The 21,872-nt window shown below is 40.9% G+C and overlaps 1 protein-coding gene across 9 annotated transcripts in view; it reads left to right on the top strand.

The window, feature by feature from the left end:
* Positions 1-21,872, top strand: part of nrg1 (neuregulin 1) — a 77,489-nt gene that overhangs the window by 42,039 nt on the left and 13,578 nt on the right. For 7 of the 9 annotated variants that reach the window (XM_076886788.1, XM_076886787.1, XM_076886786.1 and 4 more), the window contains one exon: positions 71-192. In XM_076886788.1, coding sequence (XP_076742903.1) covers positions 71-192 — 122 coding nt within the window. Of the gene's footprint in view, positions 1-70; positions 193-15,536; positions 15,738-16,569; positions 20,111-21,872 lie in introns of those variants that run through there. The other 2 variants (XM_076886790.1, XM_076886789.1) reach the window with 2 other exon arrangements.

The following is a 21,872-nucleotide window of genomic DNA, read 5'->3' as shown; positions in this document are numbered from 1 at the left end:
AAAAGGAATCACAATTTGAATCTGTAAATTCATAACAGTTGTCAGTGTGGTTTCTGCTTTCTGTTTATAGCAACATAATGGAAAGACAATGAAGCATACAGCTGAAAAGGAGACAGAGACAAACCTTTCCACAAGCAAATATACCTTATCTGTGCATAATCCTACCACACTCACCAACATCTCCAGTCAAAGGTAAGAGAATGACTTTATATTTTCACCTTGGGTATTTGATATTATTGAGTTACTTGGTTACTACTTGGTCGGGGTCCAGGTAACACAAGAGGACACTATATAATGTAGTAATTGAATTTGTTGCCAGAGCAAACTATGTAGGGTACGTGGGACACTGTTTAGCACATATGTGACTTTGGTCATTAGAACCATTAACACTTAAACTCAGTGCACACTTTAAGAAAAGCTGTGTGGGAATTTGATTTTCCTCGTAGAATTGAGCTTTACTTTTAATCTGTGTGTCAAGTGTCAAATCAAGTGTTAGTTGAAATATAGTTGAAAATTGCCTTCCATTTTTAGATAGTGAAATAAATTAACTTGTGAAAAAACTAGTGAACAATAGATTTTGCTCTAAAAACAGCATTAACTACTAAAGTAATACTGATCATAGTCTTGAAATTACATAAAGCTAAAGCTTTATATTACTCTCACCCAGAGTGGCAAAAATACAGACATTCTGTACTTACTTAGAAGTACAGACCAAAAAAAAAAAACTCCATTAAAACTTGAAGTACTAGGGGTGGCTGTAGCTCAGGAGGTAGAGCAGGTCACCTACTGATCGGAAGGTTGGTGGTTTGATCCCTGGCTCCAGTCTGCATGTCAAGTATCCTTAGGCAAGATACTAACCCCAAGTTGCTCTGTGATGCGTCCATCAGAGTATGAATGTGTGTGATAGTAGTTAGAAAGCACTATGTATAGAGAAAGTGCTTGTGAGAATGGGTGTGATTGGGTGAGTGTGGCATGTTGTATACAGCGCTTTGAGTACTTCGGAAGAGTAGAAAAGTGCTATACAGGGAGTGCAGAATTATTAGGCAAATGAATATTTTGTCCACATCATCCTCTGCATGCATGTTGTCTTACTCCAAGCTGTATAGGCTCGAAAGCCTACTACCAATTAAGCATATTAGGTGATGTGCATCTCTGTAATGAGAAGGGGTGTGGTCTAATGACATCAACACCCTATATCAGGTGTGCATAATTATTAGGCAACGTCCTTTCCTTTGGCAGAATGGGTCAAAAGAAGGACTTGACAGGCTCAGAAAAGTCAAAAATAGTGAGATATCTTGCAGAGGGATGCAGCAGTCTCAAAATTGCAAAGCTTCTGAAGCGTGATCATCGAACAATCAAGCGTTTCATTCAAAATAGTCAACAGGGTCGCAAGAAGCGTGTGGAAAAACCAAGGCGCAAAATAACTGCCCATGAACTGAGAAAAGTCAAGCGTGCAGCTGCCAAGATGCCACTTGCCACCAGTTTGGCCATATTTCAGAGCTGCAACATCACTGGAGTGCCCAAAAGCACAAGGTGTGCAATACTCAGAGACATGGCCAAGGTAAGAAAGGCTGAAAGACGACCACCACTGAACAAGACACACAAGCTGAAACGTCAAGACTGGGCCAAGAAATATCTCAAGACTGGTTTTTCTAAGGTTTTATGGACTGATGAAATGAGAGTGAGTCTTGATGGGCCAGATGGATGGGCCCGTGGCTGGATTGGTAAAGGGCAGAGAGCTCCAGTCCGACTCAGACGCCAGCAAGGTGGAGGTGGAGTACTGGTTTGGGCTGGTATCATCAAAGATGAGCTTGTGGGGCCTTTTCGGGTTGAGGATGGAGTCAAGCTCAACTCCCAGTCCTACTGCCAGTTTCTGGAAGACACCTTCTTCAAGCAGTGGTACAGGAAGAAGTCTGCATCCTTTAAGAAAAACATGATTTTCATGCAGGACAATGCTCCATCACACGCGTCCAAGTACTCCACAGCGTGGCTGGCAAGAAAGGGTATAAAAGAAGAAAAACTAATGACATGGCCACCTTGTTCACCTGATCTGAACCCCATTGAGAACCTGTGGTCCATCATCAAATGTGAGATTTACAAGGAGGGAAAACAGTACACCTCTCTGAACAGTGTCTGGGAGGCTGTGGTTGCTGCTGCACGCAATGTTGATGGTGAACAGTTTAAAACACTGACAGAATCCATGGATGGCAGGCTTTTGAGTGTCCTTGGTGGCTATATTGGTCGCTGCTTTGTTTTTGTTTTGTTTTTGAATGTCAGAAATGTATATTTGTGAATGTGGAGATGTTATATTGGTTTCACTGGTAAAAATAAATAATTGAAATGGGTATATATTTGTTTTTTGTTAAGTTGCCTAATAATTATGCACAGTAATAGTCACCTACACACACAGATATCCCCCTTAAATAGCTAAAACTAAAAACAAACTAAAAACGACTTCCAAAAACATTCAGCTTTGATATTAATGAGTTTTTTGGGTTCATTGAGAACATGGTTGTTGTTCAATAATAAAATTATTCCTCAAAAATACAACTTGCCTAATAATTCTGCACTCCCTGTATAAGAATAAGTCCATTTACTAATTCAACTTCTTTACTCAAATAAAAGCGAAAAAGTACAGGCTCTGAAATATACTCCAATTAAGAAAGTAAAAAGTTGTTGCTTGTTGGAAGATGATTCAACCAGCAGTTTTTTTACAAAGTTAACTGAACCTGGCGCTATAGTAGCCCAGCTTATACTTGAATTACTTTAGTAGAAGATGGAAATTGAAAAAGAAGGAAAAAACCCCCAAACTTTTTCTTGTCTCTAACCAGCAAAATGAGTATGGAAGGGATTAAAGTGGGATTCAGCACATGGAGGAACCCTAAAATTGTAGTCAATAGGGAAAATAATCACAACTCAAAGAACTTTCTATTGAGAACTCCAGCAGATTTTTCACAAACTGTGATTAACTGAGCTAGGCTACTACTGCTCTAAGTTTTACTGCTCTTGTGGATTTACACAACTGAATAGATCAGTGGCACCCAAACTTTTTTTGCTTTTTTGCAATTTGTTTTACAAGAAGATCTTCAGGGTCTTTGAATTAAACTGCAGCCTCTTAGTTGAATCACAGGTAAGATCAATGAACTGTTCCTCCTTGTATGTGCTGAAGTCAGCAGGGGGTGTTGGACTGAAGGGGTCACGGATCCAGTCATATTATTTGGAATCTTGCACCAGGTAATGTCTCTGGAAATGTTTCTGAAGGGCAGACGTGTTTGTTCATGCATGGGATCACTGTATTCTGCAGCTTGTTGTCTTCAATGAATGATTTCAAATTCTCAAATGAGTCCACGTTTCTATCTTTCACTCGTTGCTTCCACATTTCAAGTTTTCTGACAAATGATGTGACTTTATCTGTCAGATGTGGGAGGTGAGTGTTCCTGCCCTGCATCTGTAAATTTAGTTCATTGAGTTTCAGGAACATGTCACTGAGGTATGCCAGTTTCATGAGAAAGTTGTTACAGTTAAATTTGTTGGTAAGATCACTGCCCTCTTTCTTCAAAAAGCTGCGGATCTCATCTCGCAGTTCAAAGACCTCTCTCCTTCCCACATGACAGCCATTGGGACTCGCTGTGATACAAAACGGCTGTGTAGTTGGAGCCCATTTCTTCACACAGTGCCGAAAAAATCTGGGCTTTCACAGGTCGTGTTTTGATGTAGTTGACTGTGGCGATGACATCAGTCATTACCAGTATGGGCCCATGTATAAAAAAGTTATAGTATTACTAGTAATAGACTGCAGCGAGAACTGCCAGCATCTGAGCCAGACTCTGTCTGTCTCGCTCATCATGGTCACCTAAATGCACAGTAATGGCAGGTTTTGTAATAAGGCAGATCACGCTAACATAATATGCACTGTTAGTTGATTATTTACCTGCCGCATTAACGGGAGAAGACGTGCAAACGTTACCGCTGCTGCTGGGTTGAGATTCACGAGTCCGGAGCGGAATTAAAAACACGACATTCATTTAAGGTCATTGTGCGTTTTGTGAGAAAATGCTTTTGCATATTCGTAGTGTTTCCTCCCTTAAACAAAATATCTACTTTATACTTTACAAGTATTGCAAGTTGCCCTGTTGTCATCTGTTCTCGAAAAGTATAACCAAACTTTTGAGCGTTTGAGCCGCCATGTTTCCTGCCAGGTAAATGACGCTCCGCAACGTGGTGACGTCATTCGGGGAAACTGGAATCGATAAGGGAATCGTTTGCAAAAATGGCAAACAATTCCAAGGAATTGAAACAGTGGGAACCGGTTCTCAACAAGAACCGGTTTTTGATACCCATCCCTACTCATTACCCACCGTTGTGCAGGTGAAGCCAAGCGCAAGAAATGCTTCATCATATTTTCTGCTTTTTGGTTTGGAAGGAAGTGGGTTTGTATGCATATTTGGTGATGCTTCAACTTCTGCTTTTCGTTTGTGTGCGAGCCCCGTCAAAAACCTGTCCATTATGCTAGCTAGCAGAGTTCTTTTTTTTTTTTTTTTGGTTAATTCATACCAAAAATTGCAATTGCTCTGCGCCCTAGACAGTTTCTGTTACTTGGGTGGTTCATTAACAACTAAAGCACAACATTGCCTAATTACCACAGACCTTAAGAAGATATACAAATTGTACTTTGGCTGTCCACTGGGTGACCAGGATAAATCTTGGGGTCAACATTTCTCCTGCAACAGTTGTTCCAGTGGACTTGCTAACTCTGCAAAAAGCAGCAATGCTATTTGCAATCCTGATGGTGTGGCAGAAACCGTGAGATCATCTCAATGATTGCTATTTTTGCCATGTGAAGACTTAGAGACTTAGAGACTTAGAGCTATTTATTGTCATTGTGCAGTTTCTTGCACAGCGAAATTGGGTAGCTAGACCACAAAGGTGCAAAAGTAAGAAGAAGAGAAACCAATATACAACGAAGGGGGGGAAATAAATAAATACAATAAAAAGCAGTGTATATGTATACATATATGTGAGTGAAACTATATACAATGGTGTATGTGTAAGAAACATTGAAATAGACTGGGACCAAAATATTGCACATGAGCCAAAAATATTGCACAGAACATGGAAAGACTTAGATATTGCACATAGATGATCAACAGCACTGTCAGAGTGGATGTGTTGGGGAAGTCTTTACACATTCTTAGTTTGCATTAAGAGTTCTGACAGCCCACGGGAAGAAGCTGTTCTTTAGTCTGCTGGTTTTGCACCTGATGGATCTGAGCCTTTTTCCAGAGGGCAGGATGTTGAAGAGGTGGAGGTTAGGATGGAGGTGGTCCTTTATAATTCCCCTGGCTCTGGAGAGACATCTTGAGCTGGCAATTAAGTCCAGGGAGGGGAGTGGACAGCCAATCACCTTCTCTGCAGTTTTGATGACCCTCTGTAGTCTCTTCTTGTCAGCTGTTGTGCAACCAGTGTACTACACAGGGATGGCGTGCACCAGCACACTCTCGATAGTGGCACGGTAGAAGGACACTAGGAGTTCAGTCTGCCTTATAGGCAAACTGGTGGGGGTCGAAGCTGGGTGGGAGGCACAGGCTTTGAGCACTCTACCAGGTATTCCGTCGGGCCCAGCAGCTTTCCTCTGATTTACTGCTCTGAACACATTGCGGACCTGATGTTGTTGGAGGCTAAATGTGTGGGGGCTGTGCTCAGAGGACGCTGTGGGCAGGGTGGTGTGCATGGTGGGGGTGACTGCAGTTTTCTCGAAGCGGTTAAAAAATGGTTAAGTTCCTCTGCTAACGAGCTGTCCATATTATCTATATTTGTCCCATTGGCTTTGTAATTGGTTATGTGTTTCAGGCCCTCCCATACCTTCCTGGAGTTGTTATCAGAGAGGTGATCTGATAGCTTGTTTGAATAGTCCAGTTTTGCTGCTCTGATGCCTTTTTAAGGTCTGCTCTTGCTCTGCTGTACATGTCCTGGTCCCCAGATTTGTATGCACAGTTGCGTACCTTTAACAGTGACTGAACCTTGCTTGTCATCCATGGTTTACAGTTGGGGTAGACCCGGACCCGCTTTTCTGTGGTGACAGTGTCTATGCAGTGTTTGATGTAACCCAGCACTGCGGTTCTGTGAGTCTCTAGGTCATCCTGTTCAAAGACACTCCACTCTTTGAGAGCAAAACAGTCCTGCAATTGAGCGAGAGCTTCCTCAGAAATGGTATAAATGGTTCTGATGGTGGACTTTGTCCTTTTCCTGAGTGGTGTGTATGCCGGGACAATGAGTAGGGAGAGGTGGTCGGACATACTCAGGTGGGGGAGGGGAACAGATCTGTAGGCTTGCTTAATATTTGAGTCAACATGATCCAAGGTGTTATTTCCTCTCGTAGGGCATTTCACATGTTGTACAAATTTAGGCAGCACAGTTCTTAAGCATGCTCTGTTGAAATCCCCTGCAATGATGTGTACTCCCTCTGGGTATGTCCGTTGCTGTTCAGAGATTATGTCATGCAGGTATGCAAGGGCTGAGCTAGCATTAGCGTCTGGTGGTATGTAGACTGCTGTTATTAGCACTGCAGGCAGTTCTCTGGGCAAGTAGAAAGGTCTGCACATGACAGACATTTCCTCTATGTCCGGGGAGCAGACTGTGGTGATGATCTTAGTGTTTGTGCACCAGTTTGCGTTCCTTCCGCCGCCTGCGTTTCTTGGCAGAGCCAATAACAATCCACGGAGAACCCGATGTTCTGGCTATCTCCGGGGGGATGTTGTGCACCCTCTGATAATCACTGGTAATTGGGATCTGGCTCTTATATCCGATCTTGCATAATTCCAGATGGTTGTCGGAAAATTTGGCTTTACATAATAAGATAAACAAAAGAATAATAAAAAGAGGAGAAACAAAAAGGAAAGGCACCTAAGTGGAGAGCATAGAGCTGCTGCGTCTGTGCGCGCCGCCATCTTAATTGAAGACAAAAGGATTCTCTGAAAAAACAAGCACAAAATTGTATATATCCCACCCTGGATTCTACAATAAGGTCTGTTCCTCATGATGACCACATGATGGATTAGCTTCTGTAGAAGGTGGTAAGGAACATATTCAAGGCGGATCTAGTTACAATCCAGAGTCATCAGATCCTGATTACGTGACCAATGAAGATTCAGAACCAGAGACTTTTACACAAGTAGAGCTGAACAATCTCGTTTGTGATCTGAATCTGTCAAAAGACAAACTTTATTGCTTTGAGGGTTAAGCAGAAGAATGTGCTTACCAAGGGTGTTACTGTAAACTCACTACAGAAGTCAAAGTCATAACTTGACAGCGTTCTTCACTCCTGATGGCTCACTGTGCTATTGTCATGACATCAACAGAACATCAACATTTAGCAGTTTGTCACAAGAGCATGTTCCCGCTGAATGGCGTCTCTTCATTGATTCTTCACAAAGAAGCTTGAAGGCAGTCCTACTCCATATTGGAAATGCCAAACCAAGTATGCCGATTGCCCATTCTGTTTATCTAAAGGAGTCCTATGACAATATGAAGACACTGTTTGAATTAGTCACGTATAAAAATCCTTAGTGGAACATCTGTGGTGATCTGAAGGTGATTGGTATTTTGATTGGAATGCGAGGAGAATTCACCAAATAATGCTGTTTCCTGTGCCTGAGGTACAGCCGATCTACTGTGGAACATTATATCAAGCGTGACTGGCAGCCATAAGATGCCTAGGAGCCAGGAACAAGCACTGTCAGGTTTCTGCCTCTGCCTTGAGGTAGGCTTGATGAAAAATCTTGTCAAGGCCATGAGCAAAGCAAACTCATCAGGTTTTCAGTACCTTGCTGAAAGGTTTCCAAAGATGAATCCTGCAAAAATGAAGGAAGGGATATTTATTGGTCTGCAGATCAAGACTGTTTTGCAGGATGAAAGTTTGGGAGGCGCTCAAGTGGCTCGAAAGCTTTCTGGGCATTACCTAGTCACCTGCATAAAAGGAAGGAGTTCAGCATCTGCTTAATTCCTACCAGAAACTGGGTTGTCGAATGTCAATAAAAAAACATTTCCTGCACTCTTACCTCAAATTATTTCCAGAAAATCTTGGCATGGTGAGTGATGAACAGGGAGTGTTTTCATCAGGACATTAAGTTAACCGTTTTATGCGTGAATTATGACAACCTCAATCAGGATTTTTTTTCTTAAGTATTTTTATTCATCTTTAGGCATAAAAAAAGATGAATAAAATATTTAAGAAAATATCCTGATTGAGGTTGTCATAATTAATGCATAAAAGGGTTAAATAACAATAATTACAAGGAAACACGTCATACGCCAGGGTAAGGAGTGACACATCAGTGTCCAATGTAGTGGTTTGTGTGCAAGTATACCATCAACACTGACACAAATACAAGAAAATGGCCTTTGAATAGCTGTCCACCACTGACTGACTACTTGTGGATGCTGTACTGTACAAATCCAGACATAGTATACACAAGGGTTTTTAAATAAATGGTGGTAGCTGACTGACACTGACCTGAATATTTATTGAGTACTGAAACAGTTAATTGATTGGTGCCTGTGGTTTAATAAAGACACTATGCAAATCCATTGCAAATTAATATTACTCATAATTCAAAAAGTTAATGTGAGAAAAAAAACTAAAAGCAGATCTATAAACTGGTTTAGAAAAGTGTGTTGTGTTTCTGATTATTACAAACATGTTTTTGTTTACCTGTGTTATCAGAGACAATGGTTCTATGGCACATAAATTTAATAGTAATAATTGTGTAATTTCCATTTTCCTGTTCTATCAAAGTTACTTGAAAAGGTTATGGCAGAACAATTAACTGATCATCAACCAATCAATCAACTGTTTCATCCAACACATTTTGGTTTTAGATGTTCTACAAAAAATGAAAACCGTTACTTTGCTGAGAATGTTATGTGCAATTTAGATGATGATAAAGTTGTGCCAACAGTGTTTTTTGACCTAAACATGGCAGTTGGCTTATAGCATAGGTGTCAAACTCTGGCCCGCGGGCCAAATTTGGCCCGCAGCCTAATTACAGGGAGTGCAGAATTATTAGGCAAGTTGTATTTTGAGGAATAATTTTATTATTGAACAACAACCATGTTCTCAATGAACCCAAAAAACTCATTAATATCAAAGCTGAATGTTTTTGGAAGTAGTTTTTAGTTTGTTTTTAGTTTTAGCTATTTAAGGGGGATATCTGTGTGTGCAGGTGACTATTACTGTGCATAATTATTAGGCAACTTAACAAAAAACAAATATATACCCATTTCAATTATTTATTTTTACCAGTGAAACCAATATAACATCTCCACATTCACAAATATACATTTCTGACATTCAAAAACAAAACAAAAACAAATCAGCGACCAATATAGCCACCTTTCTTTGCAAGGACACTCAAAAGCCTGCCATCCATGGATTCTGTCAGTGTTTTGATCTGTTCACCATCAACATTGCGTGCAGCAGCAACCACAGCCTCCCAGACACTGTTCAGAGAGGTGTACTGTTTTCCCTCCTTGTAAATCTCACATTTGATGATGGACCACAGGTTCTCAATGGGGTTCAGATCAGGTGAACAAGGTGGCCATGTCATTAGTTTTTCTTCTTTTATACCCTTTCTTGCCAGCCACGCTGTGGAGTACTTGGACGCGTGTGATGGAGCATTGTCCTGCATGAAAATCATGTTTTTCTTGAAGGATGCAGACTTCTTCCTGTACCACTGCTTGAAGAAGGTGTCTTCCAGAAACTGGCAGTAGGACTGGGAGTTGAGCTTGACTCCATCCTCAACCCGAAAAGGCCCCACAAGCTCATCTTTGATGATACCAGCCCAAACCAGTACTCCACCTCCACCTTGCTGGCGTCTGAGTCGGACTGGAGCTCTCTGCCCTTTACCAATCCAGCCACGGGCCCATCCATCTGGCCCATCAAGACTCACTCTCATTTCATCAGTCCATAAAACCTTAGAAAAATCAGTCTTGAGATATTTCTTGGCCCAGTCTTGACGTTTCAGCTTGTGTGTCTTGTTCAGTGGTGGTCGTCTTTCAGCCTTTCTTACCTTGGCCATGTCTCTGAGTATTGCACACCTTGTGCTTTTGGGCACTCCAGTGATGTTGCAGCTCTGAAATATGGCCAAACTGGTGGCAAGTGGCATCTTGGCAGCTGCACGCTTGACTTTTCTCAGTTCATGGGCAGTTATTTTGCGCCTTGGTTTTTCCACACGCTTCTTGCGACCCTGTTGACTATTTTGAATGAAACGCTTGATTGTTCGATGATCACGCTTCAGAAGCTTTGCAGTTTTGAGACTGCTGCATCCCTCTGCAAGATATCTCACTATTTTTGACTTTTCTGAGCCTGTCAAGTCCTTCTTTTGACCCATTTTGCCAAAGGAAAGGACGTTGCCTAATAATTATGCACACCTGATATAGGGTGTTGATGTCATTAGACCACACCCCTTCTCATTACAGAGATGCACATCACCTAATATGCTTAATTGGTAGTAGGCTTTCGAGCCTATACAGCTTGGAGTAAGACAACATGCATGCAGAGGATGATGTGGACAAAATACTCATTTGCCTAGTAATTCTGCACTCCCTGTACATTTGGCCCGCGGAGCCATACCAAATTACTATTAGAGCTGGCCTACTGGTATTATACAGTTAATATATATATTGTTTAGTATTAAGCTTTGCTTGTTCCATATTCAGTTTTTCAGCAAAACTTGTTTGAGTCCATAAGAAAAGATTCATTCTTATATCTAGAGGAAGATTTTTTTTTTCAATAAATATTAGCGTTAGCCCGCGACTTTGTTCCAGTTTTGAATTTTGGCCCACTGTGTATTTGAGTTTGACACCCCTTGCTTATAGTGTCAAAAAGACAGTCTGTGTAAACTGTTTAAATTTGATTTTTCAAAATACACAGTTAATTGGTTTGAGCCATGTTGTATTATGGTTTTATTTAATTGAATGTTGTAATTTTGTTTGTTTGGATTTTGAATATAAAAGCCAAAAAGTGACAAAAAAAATGAATGTTTATGAATTTGTGATACCTATAAACTCTATGTGCAGCATATCAGTTTCATGCTCCAAATTGAAACTGTTTAAATGTTAAACTGTATTGTCCCTTTTTAAATAAATAAATTGTCCGGGCAACAAATTAGTTCTTTGATTGAGATATGAGCAGGTCTAGCCCATCGGTTGTTAACAAGAACAGCAAGCCCCCTCCTTTCTGCTTACCACTCACCAAGCTGTCACTGCCACCCCGAACAGTGTGGAAGCCTTCAATAGATACACTGTCATCGGGAATGTCCTGTTTCATCTGTATTTCACTAAAGCACATCAGGCTACACTCCAGATACTCCATCAGACTCCAGAGTAACGCTATTAGTTCATCCATCTTGCTTGTTAGTGACCTAATGATCAAGACAAGAGTAAGAACACCAAGAAAAACTATATATAGTTGTTCCCTCGTTTATCGTGGGTGTTACGTTCTAAACATAACCCGCGATAGGTGAAATCCGCAAAGTTGTATATAACATTTGTATTCTATTGTATATATTATTCTATTTTATTCTATTGTATATAGTATTTTATTTTATTGCATTCCAGTGTTTTCTAATTTCTGCTACATAACTTTGCACTTTTGCTGTAACGAAACAAATTTCCCACCTGTGGGACTAATAAAGGTCATCTTATCTTATCTTATCAATTATTATAGATGTTTTTAAGGCCGTAAAACACCTCACTACACACTTTATAGTTTTCTCAGACAGGCATCGACATTTTCACACGTTTCACTCTTGTTTAAACAATCGCAAAGTTCAAACCTTCATAGAAAAATAAGCCCAGTATTATAGAATGAAACCAAAGATCAAACCCTCTTTTCAGGTCAAGAACATGGGAATAGAGCAGCTGCGAGAGAATGCAAAATTAATGAATCAATGGTGCGGAAGTAGAGAAAGCAAGAAGAATAAGTTGAATAAAGCTTGACTTATCTGATTGTTTGGTTTTGCTTAATGTGCCTTGTAATCCTTTGATGCTGACACTGTTGTGTTTGTTGTCTTCTGCTAGCAAAGATTTATGTAAATTTGACAATTTGGTCTACAGCCGATCAGGACACAGAACTCAATGTGCGGTAAAAAAAAGAAGCAAAACTGGACCCCCCAAAAATACGCGAAACAGCGAGGCCGCGAAAAGTGAACCGCGATATAGCAAGGGATCACTGTACATAATTTTAAACTCTACAGGCAACTTCTTAGCCCACTGAGCACTTGAATAGATATTGACCAAAGTGAACCCTATATATGTAGAGTGCTTTTTCTGTGACTGGCTGTTTACAACCATTCTATCCACGCATCCATCCATCAGAATTCTTCCCCTTATCAGAGGCTAGATCGCCATCCAGCACTCTAAGCAGAGAGCTCAGATCTCCCTCTCCCCAGCCACCTCCTCCCATTTATAAGGACAACACCAAAGCATTCCCAGGGCTTGTATTTGCAACCTCATTCAGTCACTACCCAAAGTTTGTGACCATAGTCGAGGGTGGGGACAGATCTGGCGGTAAATTGACAGCTTCGCTTTTACATTCAGCGCTCCCTTTTTCTACTTTGGGTAGAATCTCACATCGGACCTGTACTGGGTATTCCAGTCTTTTATAGCTGAGGATCTTATTCTGAGGTGCTAATTCTCAGTCCTGCTGCATCTAAACGCTTCAGTGCAAACTGGAGGTCACCACCTCATGATACCAACAGATCCACTTTATCTACAAAAAGCAGGGATGAAATTCTGAGGACACCAGAATCTGTGACAAAGAGTCCAACATGCACCAAAAATGAGTACAACCTATTGGCAGCAATGCAGACCAAGCTCTCACAACAGTTGTGCAGGCCAGATACCGCATACTCTAGAAACTCCCCCAAACGATACTCTGAGAGACACACTCAAAAGCTTTTTCCAAGTGCTCAAAATATATGTAGTCTGGATGGTAAAACTCCCATGCACCCTCACATATCCTTAAGAGTCTAAAGAGATGGTTCAGCATTCCATGATCAGCACAAAAACCACAATGTTTCTCCAGAATCTGAGGCTCGACTAACAGACAAACCCTCCTTTCCAGTACCCAGCTTTGTGATACCCCCATAATTAGAGCATAGGGTAGCATGAGCGAGCCATAACCCCCAGACTTTACTTGCTTCCTCTACAGAGGAACTTTCAGTGAAGGTCCCAGACACGAGTTATTATAAATTAAATCAAATTCAGTTTTTATATAGTGTCAATTCACAACAACAGCCACCTCAAGGTGATTTATGATGTAAGATAAGCATCCCACAGCAATATAAAGAAAGCCCCAACACTCAGATTAACCTTACAGCATTTTTAATAGACAAGGCCAGTTCACAGCATTAAACCGAGTTATACTGTGGCATCAACATAAGCACAGTTTTAAACAGATTTTTTTTATAACTTGGAAAATGAGTTTGCCAAATTAATTATCAACAGTTATTTTTTCTGTGTAGCTGTGGAATTACTGAAAACTGTTTCTGGAGTACTTTAATGTTCCAGAAATCTTAAAATGCAAAGGTTATGAAGTCTCTCGACTCCTGTCCAGTTAGTCTGTTGTACAATATGATACATATTTTTATGAAAATAAATCATCATAATAAGGAGCACAAGTCATTCCTAAGAGAAGTAAAAAATGTTTAAAAATAGTCATCTGAGTAAATATAAGTTTCCAGATTTAAACAAATATAAAATTTGCTCTGTCCTATCACCTGAGGAAAGTCGGGTTGATTAGACTGAGCAGAATTCAGCTTTGAGAATAGAGTTACCTGTGAGAGAGTGAATCTATAACAACACTCACAAAGCAGAAACCCTTGCATGTATCATGGCTTCTTTGTGTGGGTAGCTGCTGAGTTCTACATGCATGGGTTGTTGAATTCACATGTGAAGTTTTAATTGTTGTTAAGAGCATGAGAGCATGTCATGAGAGCAAAAATACTGTCTGTGCTCTCATGACTGTGAGCCTGCCAGAGGGGAGGGAATTAAAAAAGAGTTTGTCCACTGGCATGTGATGTATCCATTTTATGTTTCCTGAAGTGAACAACAAGCTCATTTGTCTTGCTGGTACTGAGGAGCAAGTGGTTGTTCTAACACCAGGATGTGAATCCCTGGACCTCCTCTCTGTAGGTCGTCTCATTGTTGTCGGTTATCATCCCCACCACGGCTGTGTCATCTGCAAAATTGTATATAAAAATTGTGTTATGAATAGGGGTGCAGTCTTGTGTGAAAAGTGAATATGAGAGTGGGCTGAGAACGAAGCCCTGGGGTGTGCCATGGTTGAGGACAGTGCTGTGATGAGTTCTCCAAGTCTGTCATGCTGTGGTCTGCTGGAAAGGCTATCAACTTGGCATAGTAAGAACAGCAGGACAGATAAAACTCCTGGAACAGGGAGTCAGTCTGCAGGCTCCTCTTTTAGAATAACGGGAAGCCAATAAAGAGAAGCTAATATGGGAGAATTAGGGCCTCTTTTTATTTAGTTCCTATTACTACTTTTGCTGCAGTGTTCTAGAACCACTGAAGGCTTTTCAGGAATATTTCAGAGCGACCTGATTATAATGAATTGCTGTAGTCCAGTGTTAGGAGTAATGTGAGAACTAGCTTTTAAGCATCATTTTGAGACAGGATATTTCAAATTTTACTGATATTGTCCAAATGAATGAAGACAGTTCTACATATTTGCTTATTGTGTGTGCTCAGGGAAATATCCTGACCAAAAATTACTCCAAGATTCCTCCCAGTGTAAAAACCTCTCTCATTGGTTGCCTTTTTTCAGAGGCAAACGCAGTATCCAGCATCATGTGCAGTGAGAATATAACATGTTTACCATTTTCCCAAAAACAAATTCGGATCCACAAAAATTAAGTATATTCAAGTTAGGGAACAAGAAGGCAAGTATTAGAGCCAAGAAACCACTTTGTTTTAAATGCCTTTTTTAAGTATTAAGGAGGGAAAGAAGGCCTTTTGAAGGAAGCTGGGGCAGAGGTCACAGCTCATCAAGAAAGTTTGAGTTATGAGGTACCATAAGATAAGGTCTGCACTGACAATACCTCAGTCAATGTGTGCTAGTCCTGATGGTCTCAATCCAAATGGACTCAAGTCCTTCTGTCCCCCCCGGTGTGTCCACCTCCTGGTGAACATTGCGGACAACTACTCTACTATTATTTTGCTATGCTTTTGAAAAGGTCACTTCTCTTTAGATGTAGAAAATTGTTTCATCTAGTAAGATAAAAGATGAATAAGATCAGAAAAAATTTACTGGGTACTGGTTTTTCCTGATGACAGAATTAACACTTGCATTTTAAATTGCATACATGTTCATACATAGTTCATACATAACCTGGAATACAAAACATACTTTGATAACAGAAAGAAGATATTCAGTGCAGAAATTTTTCCCATATTAATTGCTTTAATGGTCTACAGGCCTAAAGACTGTCATTATGTAAACAACGCCCTCCCTGTCTCTGCAGCTGGAGTAATGACTGGAGCAACAGTGTACAGTCTGACACTGAGTCTGTCTCTGTGATGTCATTGGCGGAGAATAGCCAACGTGCCACACAGGGTGCCCGGGGTCGTCTGAATGCCACCGGTGGCACCAGTGACTTAAGTGCTCATTCAAAGAAGTGCCGAGATGCACCCAACTCCAACAGACACTTGCCATAAACTCTAAGGTAATTGATTAATTAATGAATTAATTTTCAATCTGAACCATGAAGAATATGAACCCAATCCTTTAGGAGACATCTAGCCTGTATTTCTGAAATGGCAAAAAACCAGAAAATTGCTAAATCTATATGGTAAATACTTCAGAACATATGATGTCACTATTGTGTGTTATATAGTGTGCATCAAAGTCCAACACTACTGTCTCCAAAATATGACAATGGAAGAAATGGAAAAATAAATAAAAATAAAATGTTAATAGAAAGTATATACAGCTCATTGAAATCGAAAATGAATACCTCTCAGAAAATAATTCTTGTCTTTCAAGAAAAATGGTACTTACAATGAATTATTTTAAAAGATCATTTGAAATATTTGAATATTTCATCATTCAAATCTGTCTACAGTAAGTTCATACAAATATGACATAATCAAAACCTAAAGGCCAGTGTTTCTGTTGAGTGAAAGACTTGAGTGCTTTTAATTTGAAATGGATGCAGGAAAGATTTATTTATTTATTTTTGTATGATGTTACCTCAATGAAGTATCTTTAACAATGTGCAGCAGATCTAAGATATATAAAATTGAAATATCATATCACATGTTTGAGTTTTATAGATAAAACAAAAGAAATTAAAAAAAACCAAACAAAAGTGCATGAGCTGCCACTTTTCTTCACCATAGCTATAGTTATCTTATCATTATTCTGACTCAACTATATTTTAGTTTTTTCTTTGAGATATTTTTTTGACTTTGTGAACTTGTACTCTAAGCAGTAGTTTGCAAATTATTGTAAAAATCCCATGTATTTACATTCATGAAAGAATTTTGCAATTGCAGACTTCGACGATATACCTACATCATCAAAAATGTTCTTGACTTGGCAAGATGTTGTGAAGGAATTTCCCTAAACTTCTTAATCATGGAAAAAAATCTACAGTCATCCACTTTAGTTGTCTTCCAGGCCTTCTGGTGATTCTGAGCTAGCCAGTGGATTCCTGCTTTTTAAGGAAGTGCCAGACTGTTGACTTGTTTATCTGACAAGTTTTTGCTATCTACACTGTTACAAAAAGAAAAAAAAAGTGTTTGGTGCAAGTCAGAATGTCATTCCTGTACCACACTACTTTGCATATCCAGAGAAGTTGGATCACACAGAGGGAACACTGAGGGAGGAATTTAAACTCTGTAACCAGACTATATTAAGAATATTGTGGATGTACAAATAAGTATTTTTAAACATGCAAGTTTTAACATAACTTATATTTTTTTATGTGTCTTTATAAAGGCTCTCTGCAATGTCTCACATCTTTTATCTCTAAAAGAATGGGGCCCATGTATATGAAATTTATAGTATTATTATTAAATATTTCAGTACTTTATAACAATTAGTGAAATACTTTTTCAAAACCCTTGAATTAAAGCTGAAGGTCTGCATTAAAATAACATCTTAACTGTTTCATTTAAAACCCACTGGGGTCATGTAAAGAAGCAAACTGACAAAAATTGTAAGCATTGCCCTTGTAAGCATTGAAGAAAAATTAAAGAGGTCTATAAAATGTATCCAATTATTTAACCAAAAGAATGGCTTAAAAAAACTGGCTGAGAGAAAATAGAGGATTGTGTAATTTTTAAAAACATTTTTGTTTATTTTTGTTTTTCTTCTTTAGACACAGAAAAGGAGAGCAATAAAATGAAAGAAAGAATTTGAGTATCCAGTGAGGTTAGGAAGTGGCTACTCCCTCAGTACTTTAATGAAAACTAGAGTATTGGTTTGAAAGTGGTGCTAATCACCATACATGCAACAGATTCCATTTTTGCCACTGCAAAGTCATGCTGGTTCTCCTCTGACAACTGTCATAGCAGAACCCTTGACCTGTTGGGTCAAGCAAGATGAGCAGTGGTTACCTAATTACAATAGCGGTTTTTGATACGGGCGACACAGGCGGTTGCCCGGGGCGGCATCATGGTGGGGGCGGCATCACGGGCATCTGCAAAAAATAAAAAAATAAAAAAAATTGCTTGTACTCATGCTGCCCCGACATCAGTCAGCGCAAATGGCATAGGCACCGATCGGTTTTCTATCGCCCATTTGCTGGGAGTAAGGGTGCCCTCCGTTTGTGAGGTGTGCCAGCTGCTTGCGGCACAGGGAGGAGAGGGCAGGGTGGCGGGGGTTTCTCCGGCTGGCTGGAGCAGCATCTAATAACCAACTCGCAAAATAAAACAAAATAAAAACAAACCAACAAACACAAAAACACCAGACATTATGATACAGACTTATAATTTGCACCGATGTCTTTTTGAAATTCTATATGCGAAAAGTGAGCGCGAGCGCCTGCTTGGTGCTGAAGTCAAAGTAAATTTTATTCTCATATTCGCTATATACAGTACAATAGAGAGACTAGACGACAAGGCTCCAGTTACAGCAGTGCAAATAAACAAACAATAAATATAGGAAGAGTAAGAAAAAAGGTATCCACTTTAGGACTAGCGGTAAAGAGATCAATAACAATTTAAAATTTATAATTTACAGTTTGATGATTTAAAATCTCACACACAACCTGTTGAAAGTGGAGGGGACCCTGCTGCTTCCAAATAGAGCACATTTCATTCATAATGTTGTAAATCCAAGCCCATTATGTATTCATGATTTGAATCCTGGGTTGTGTGAAATCCCAGCAATACACCCTAGACAAAGTGAATCTGTGAACTAAGGTGTAGGTTTGTTAGGTTATGTTGTGGTGATCTTCGGGTTGGGGGATTTGTGTTCATACGGGAGTGCAAAATTAAAACCAATGGAAGATGGACAAGAAAAGTTCAAAGCCATCAGGTCCTCATTTTAGAAAATAGAGAAAATAAGTGGAGGAGAAACGAGCAAAAGATACAGGCAAGCAGATGTGTCATTGGATCATGGCAGGTCATGTATACTGAAACAATCAGAACCAGAATACTTTATTAATCCCTAAGGAAATTATGTAGGTTACAGTTGCTCCAAAAACAAATGGTAAAAATAGTAACAGTAACAGACTAAACTCCAAACAATACATTATGTTACAGATTTTAATATTAATTATACATTGTCAATTGTTGATTTGTCCTCTTCTCGTTGTATGACAAATTGTGATGGCTGTTTGGTAGCCGTTTGCATACTATGCATACTCTCTCTCTCTCTTTATGTGTGTGTGTGTTGTCGTGGAAATTTATTAACAAAGCCTGCAGACCTGATGAGCAGTTAAAACCCAACACTTTATTTCCCATGCATGAGGAGAGACGTCAGTCAGGCGGCACTGAGAGTTGTCTCTGACAATGAACAGTTCAGATCCTTTTTAAAACACAGTCATAGAACAAAAGGCTTTTACTGTTGCAGTTCACACCTTGGTTCTAAACAGAAAACCCTCTAACACCTTTGAGACTCTCCCCCACTGTGGGGCCAAGCCTACCTGTGTGAGCTTCCATCTCCTGGGAGACATTCACCAGGTTCTCACCGTCTGTTTCCCAGTGTGAATGAGGTGTGAACCAGACATACTAAACTAAGTAACATCAAAGCATTTCATCAAGACAATACATTAAAGAGAAATCCTACTACAATTCCCACCCTCTTGATTGCATCCCAATCACTAATACCAAGGATTTCTCTTCCTAACATTCTGTTAATTACATCAGCAACATTGCACATTCAAAAAGGTTTCACAATATCCATCATTCTTACAGTGTCAGGAAAAATAACTTCACTCATCACAATCATCCTCGCTCTCGCTATCATCAATGTAATCTTCAGCTTTCAACAGGGTAAGCTGCAATTTGGGAGACTCGCTTTCTCTTGTCAGTGCCACTGTGATTAATCTACTCAATAGGGTACGGAGGCATGGGATCAGACAGCAACCGCATCATGTGAGAATGGCAATACAAGTGGCTATGGACATTAGCAACGACATCACTATGGCCTTATACTTCCCAAACTGTCTGTTGAACCACCCGTCTAAGGGGTTATTAATGCCGGAGTCCTCTGTCATTTGGGATGACAGTGTTTGCAAACCTTCCAAGGCTCTGGTTACAGTGCCGCCTGGAGCTGTGTTTTTTGGAATGAAAGTGCAGCACAGAGGACCCACCATAGTGCAGACCCCCCCTTTTTCAGCCAAGAGCATGTCCAGAGCCATTCGATTCTGCCAGGCCATCAAGGATGCGGCAGCCAGCTGTTCAGATAGGCCTGCCACTGCATCCCGTGTCAGATTTGGCCAGTCGCTGGACGTTGTAATGGACATAGTTTATTCTGTCCATATTCTTATTCGGAGTTACCCATAAGAAGATAGACTCGAAGCCCCTGCAACCTGGTTAACCAATTTAAACTCATCAGGGACACTTCTGGGGACACCTATAGCGTCTATATAAGTTGTGGAGTTTTTAGTCAAATCAAAATCTTGCGTTGTGGTCCTACGGGCCCTTCCCACATGGGTCTCTGCAGAGGTGTGGGACCCTGCTAACACTATAGGGAGAGCCAACCTCACAATGGTCCAGGTTCCTGACCAGCTGCTGGGCAGAGTAGGCACACCACTTAACACCTTGTCAACGCACCACCAGAACAGATTGGCTCAAGCCATGTTAATGCTGCTCATATTTTCCCATTTTGTGACATTTATTATTTTAGCACACGATAAATCATCAGGAGCTCCTACGGGGGTGGCATTTACTCTGGTTAGGCATGGGGAGAACACGGGGGGGGAGTGGTAGCATGCAATCAATTCCTGGTCTGTTCTCCCAGAACAATAAAGGGACAGGCACAGTGAACAGTGTGGGGCAGGCTGCAGAGCAGGCCACACAGTCTGTCATGTTGCTTACACTGGCCGTGTATGTTATCCAGTCAAGCCAAGTATTTGGTGGTCTGAATGTTTGCTTGGCTATGGTGGCGGTGACCTCCGTTGCATTAGCACGGGTCACACTGTGGTTTGGGCTTAATGCACGATGTAGTCTTACCTTTATTATGCCCATTGTGTCTGCGCCGGCCTGATCCACTCCTATGATTAAATAATAGGAGTCTTCTTTGGAGTCGTGGCATTGTCCCGGGAAGTTTGGTCTCCTGGAAAATGGGTTCCAGAGGGCAATCATCAGCCCACTGAAGAGCATCAGGGCTACCCCAGTGATGAGCTGCTTCCTGGCTTGTTGCATCGTTGCAGGTAGAGGGTAGACTGCCTACTACCTGAATGAGGTGCGGGGATTATTCTGTCCCGCTTGTCTCGTCCGGTTGTTCCTCCATTCCAGGTGATTCTCCTCCAAACAGCTTACAGTGGCTGGCGTGGATCCAAGTAACTCGTTCTCCAACCTTCACCGCTGTTTGTGGCCAGTAGGACTTGGAATGGGCCCAGCTACCGCTTCGCCTTCCAGTGTCTCCTCCTGAAATCCTTCACTAACACCCAGTTCCCTGGTTTGAACGGGTGCAGGGGTCCTTCTGCTGGCCTGGGCAGGGTTGCTTTCACTGCTCTGTGTACATGCGAGAGAATCCTGGAGAGATTTTGACAGTACACAATCATTTCGCTGTTGCACTACTCTGTGGACATGCCTGTCCATTTCGGGGGTTCTGCCCCCTCTCTGGCAGGTCGTCCATATAACACCTCATAAGGGCTGAGGTGTACTGGGGGTTTGGTCCGTGTGCGCACATACATCAGCACGAGGGGAAGTGCTTTTGGCCACGTGAGGCCAGTTTCTTCACAGCACTTCACCAGCTTGGACTTTAAGGAGCCATTCATTCTCTCCACCGCACCTCCAGATTGTGGGTGATATGCACAGTGTGTTTGCAATTTGAAACCTAGTTGCTCGCTCATTTCCTTCAATGCCTGGTTCACAAAGTGAGTGCCATTATCACTTGTGATTTTCCCCGGGATATCCCACTTGGGAATGATTTCTGACAGGAGGGCTTTTGCCACTGCACTGCTGTCTGCACTTTTAGTGGGGAATGCTTCTACCCACTTAGAGAACATGTCCACTACCATCAGACAATACTTCTTTCCCTCGGCTGGTGTCAATTCAATAAAATCCATCATTAGATGTTCAAAAGGCATATCGGGGGGGGGGGGGGGGGGGGGGGGGGGGTTGCAGTGTTTACCTGTGAGACCCACATTGTTGGTCTCACAAATGAGACACCTTTTGCAACA

This window comes from Maylandia zebra, linkage group LG7 (assembly GCF_041146795.1).
Source record: "Maylandia zebra isolate NMK-2024a linkage group LG7, Mzebra_GT3a, whole genome shotgun sequence".
Classification (NCBI taxonomy): domain Eukaryota; kingdom Metazoa; phylum Chordata; class Actinopteri; order Cichliformes; family Cichlidae; genus Maylandia; species Maylandia zebra.
This window is presented reverse-complemented; position numbering and strand designations above follow the sequence as displayed.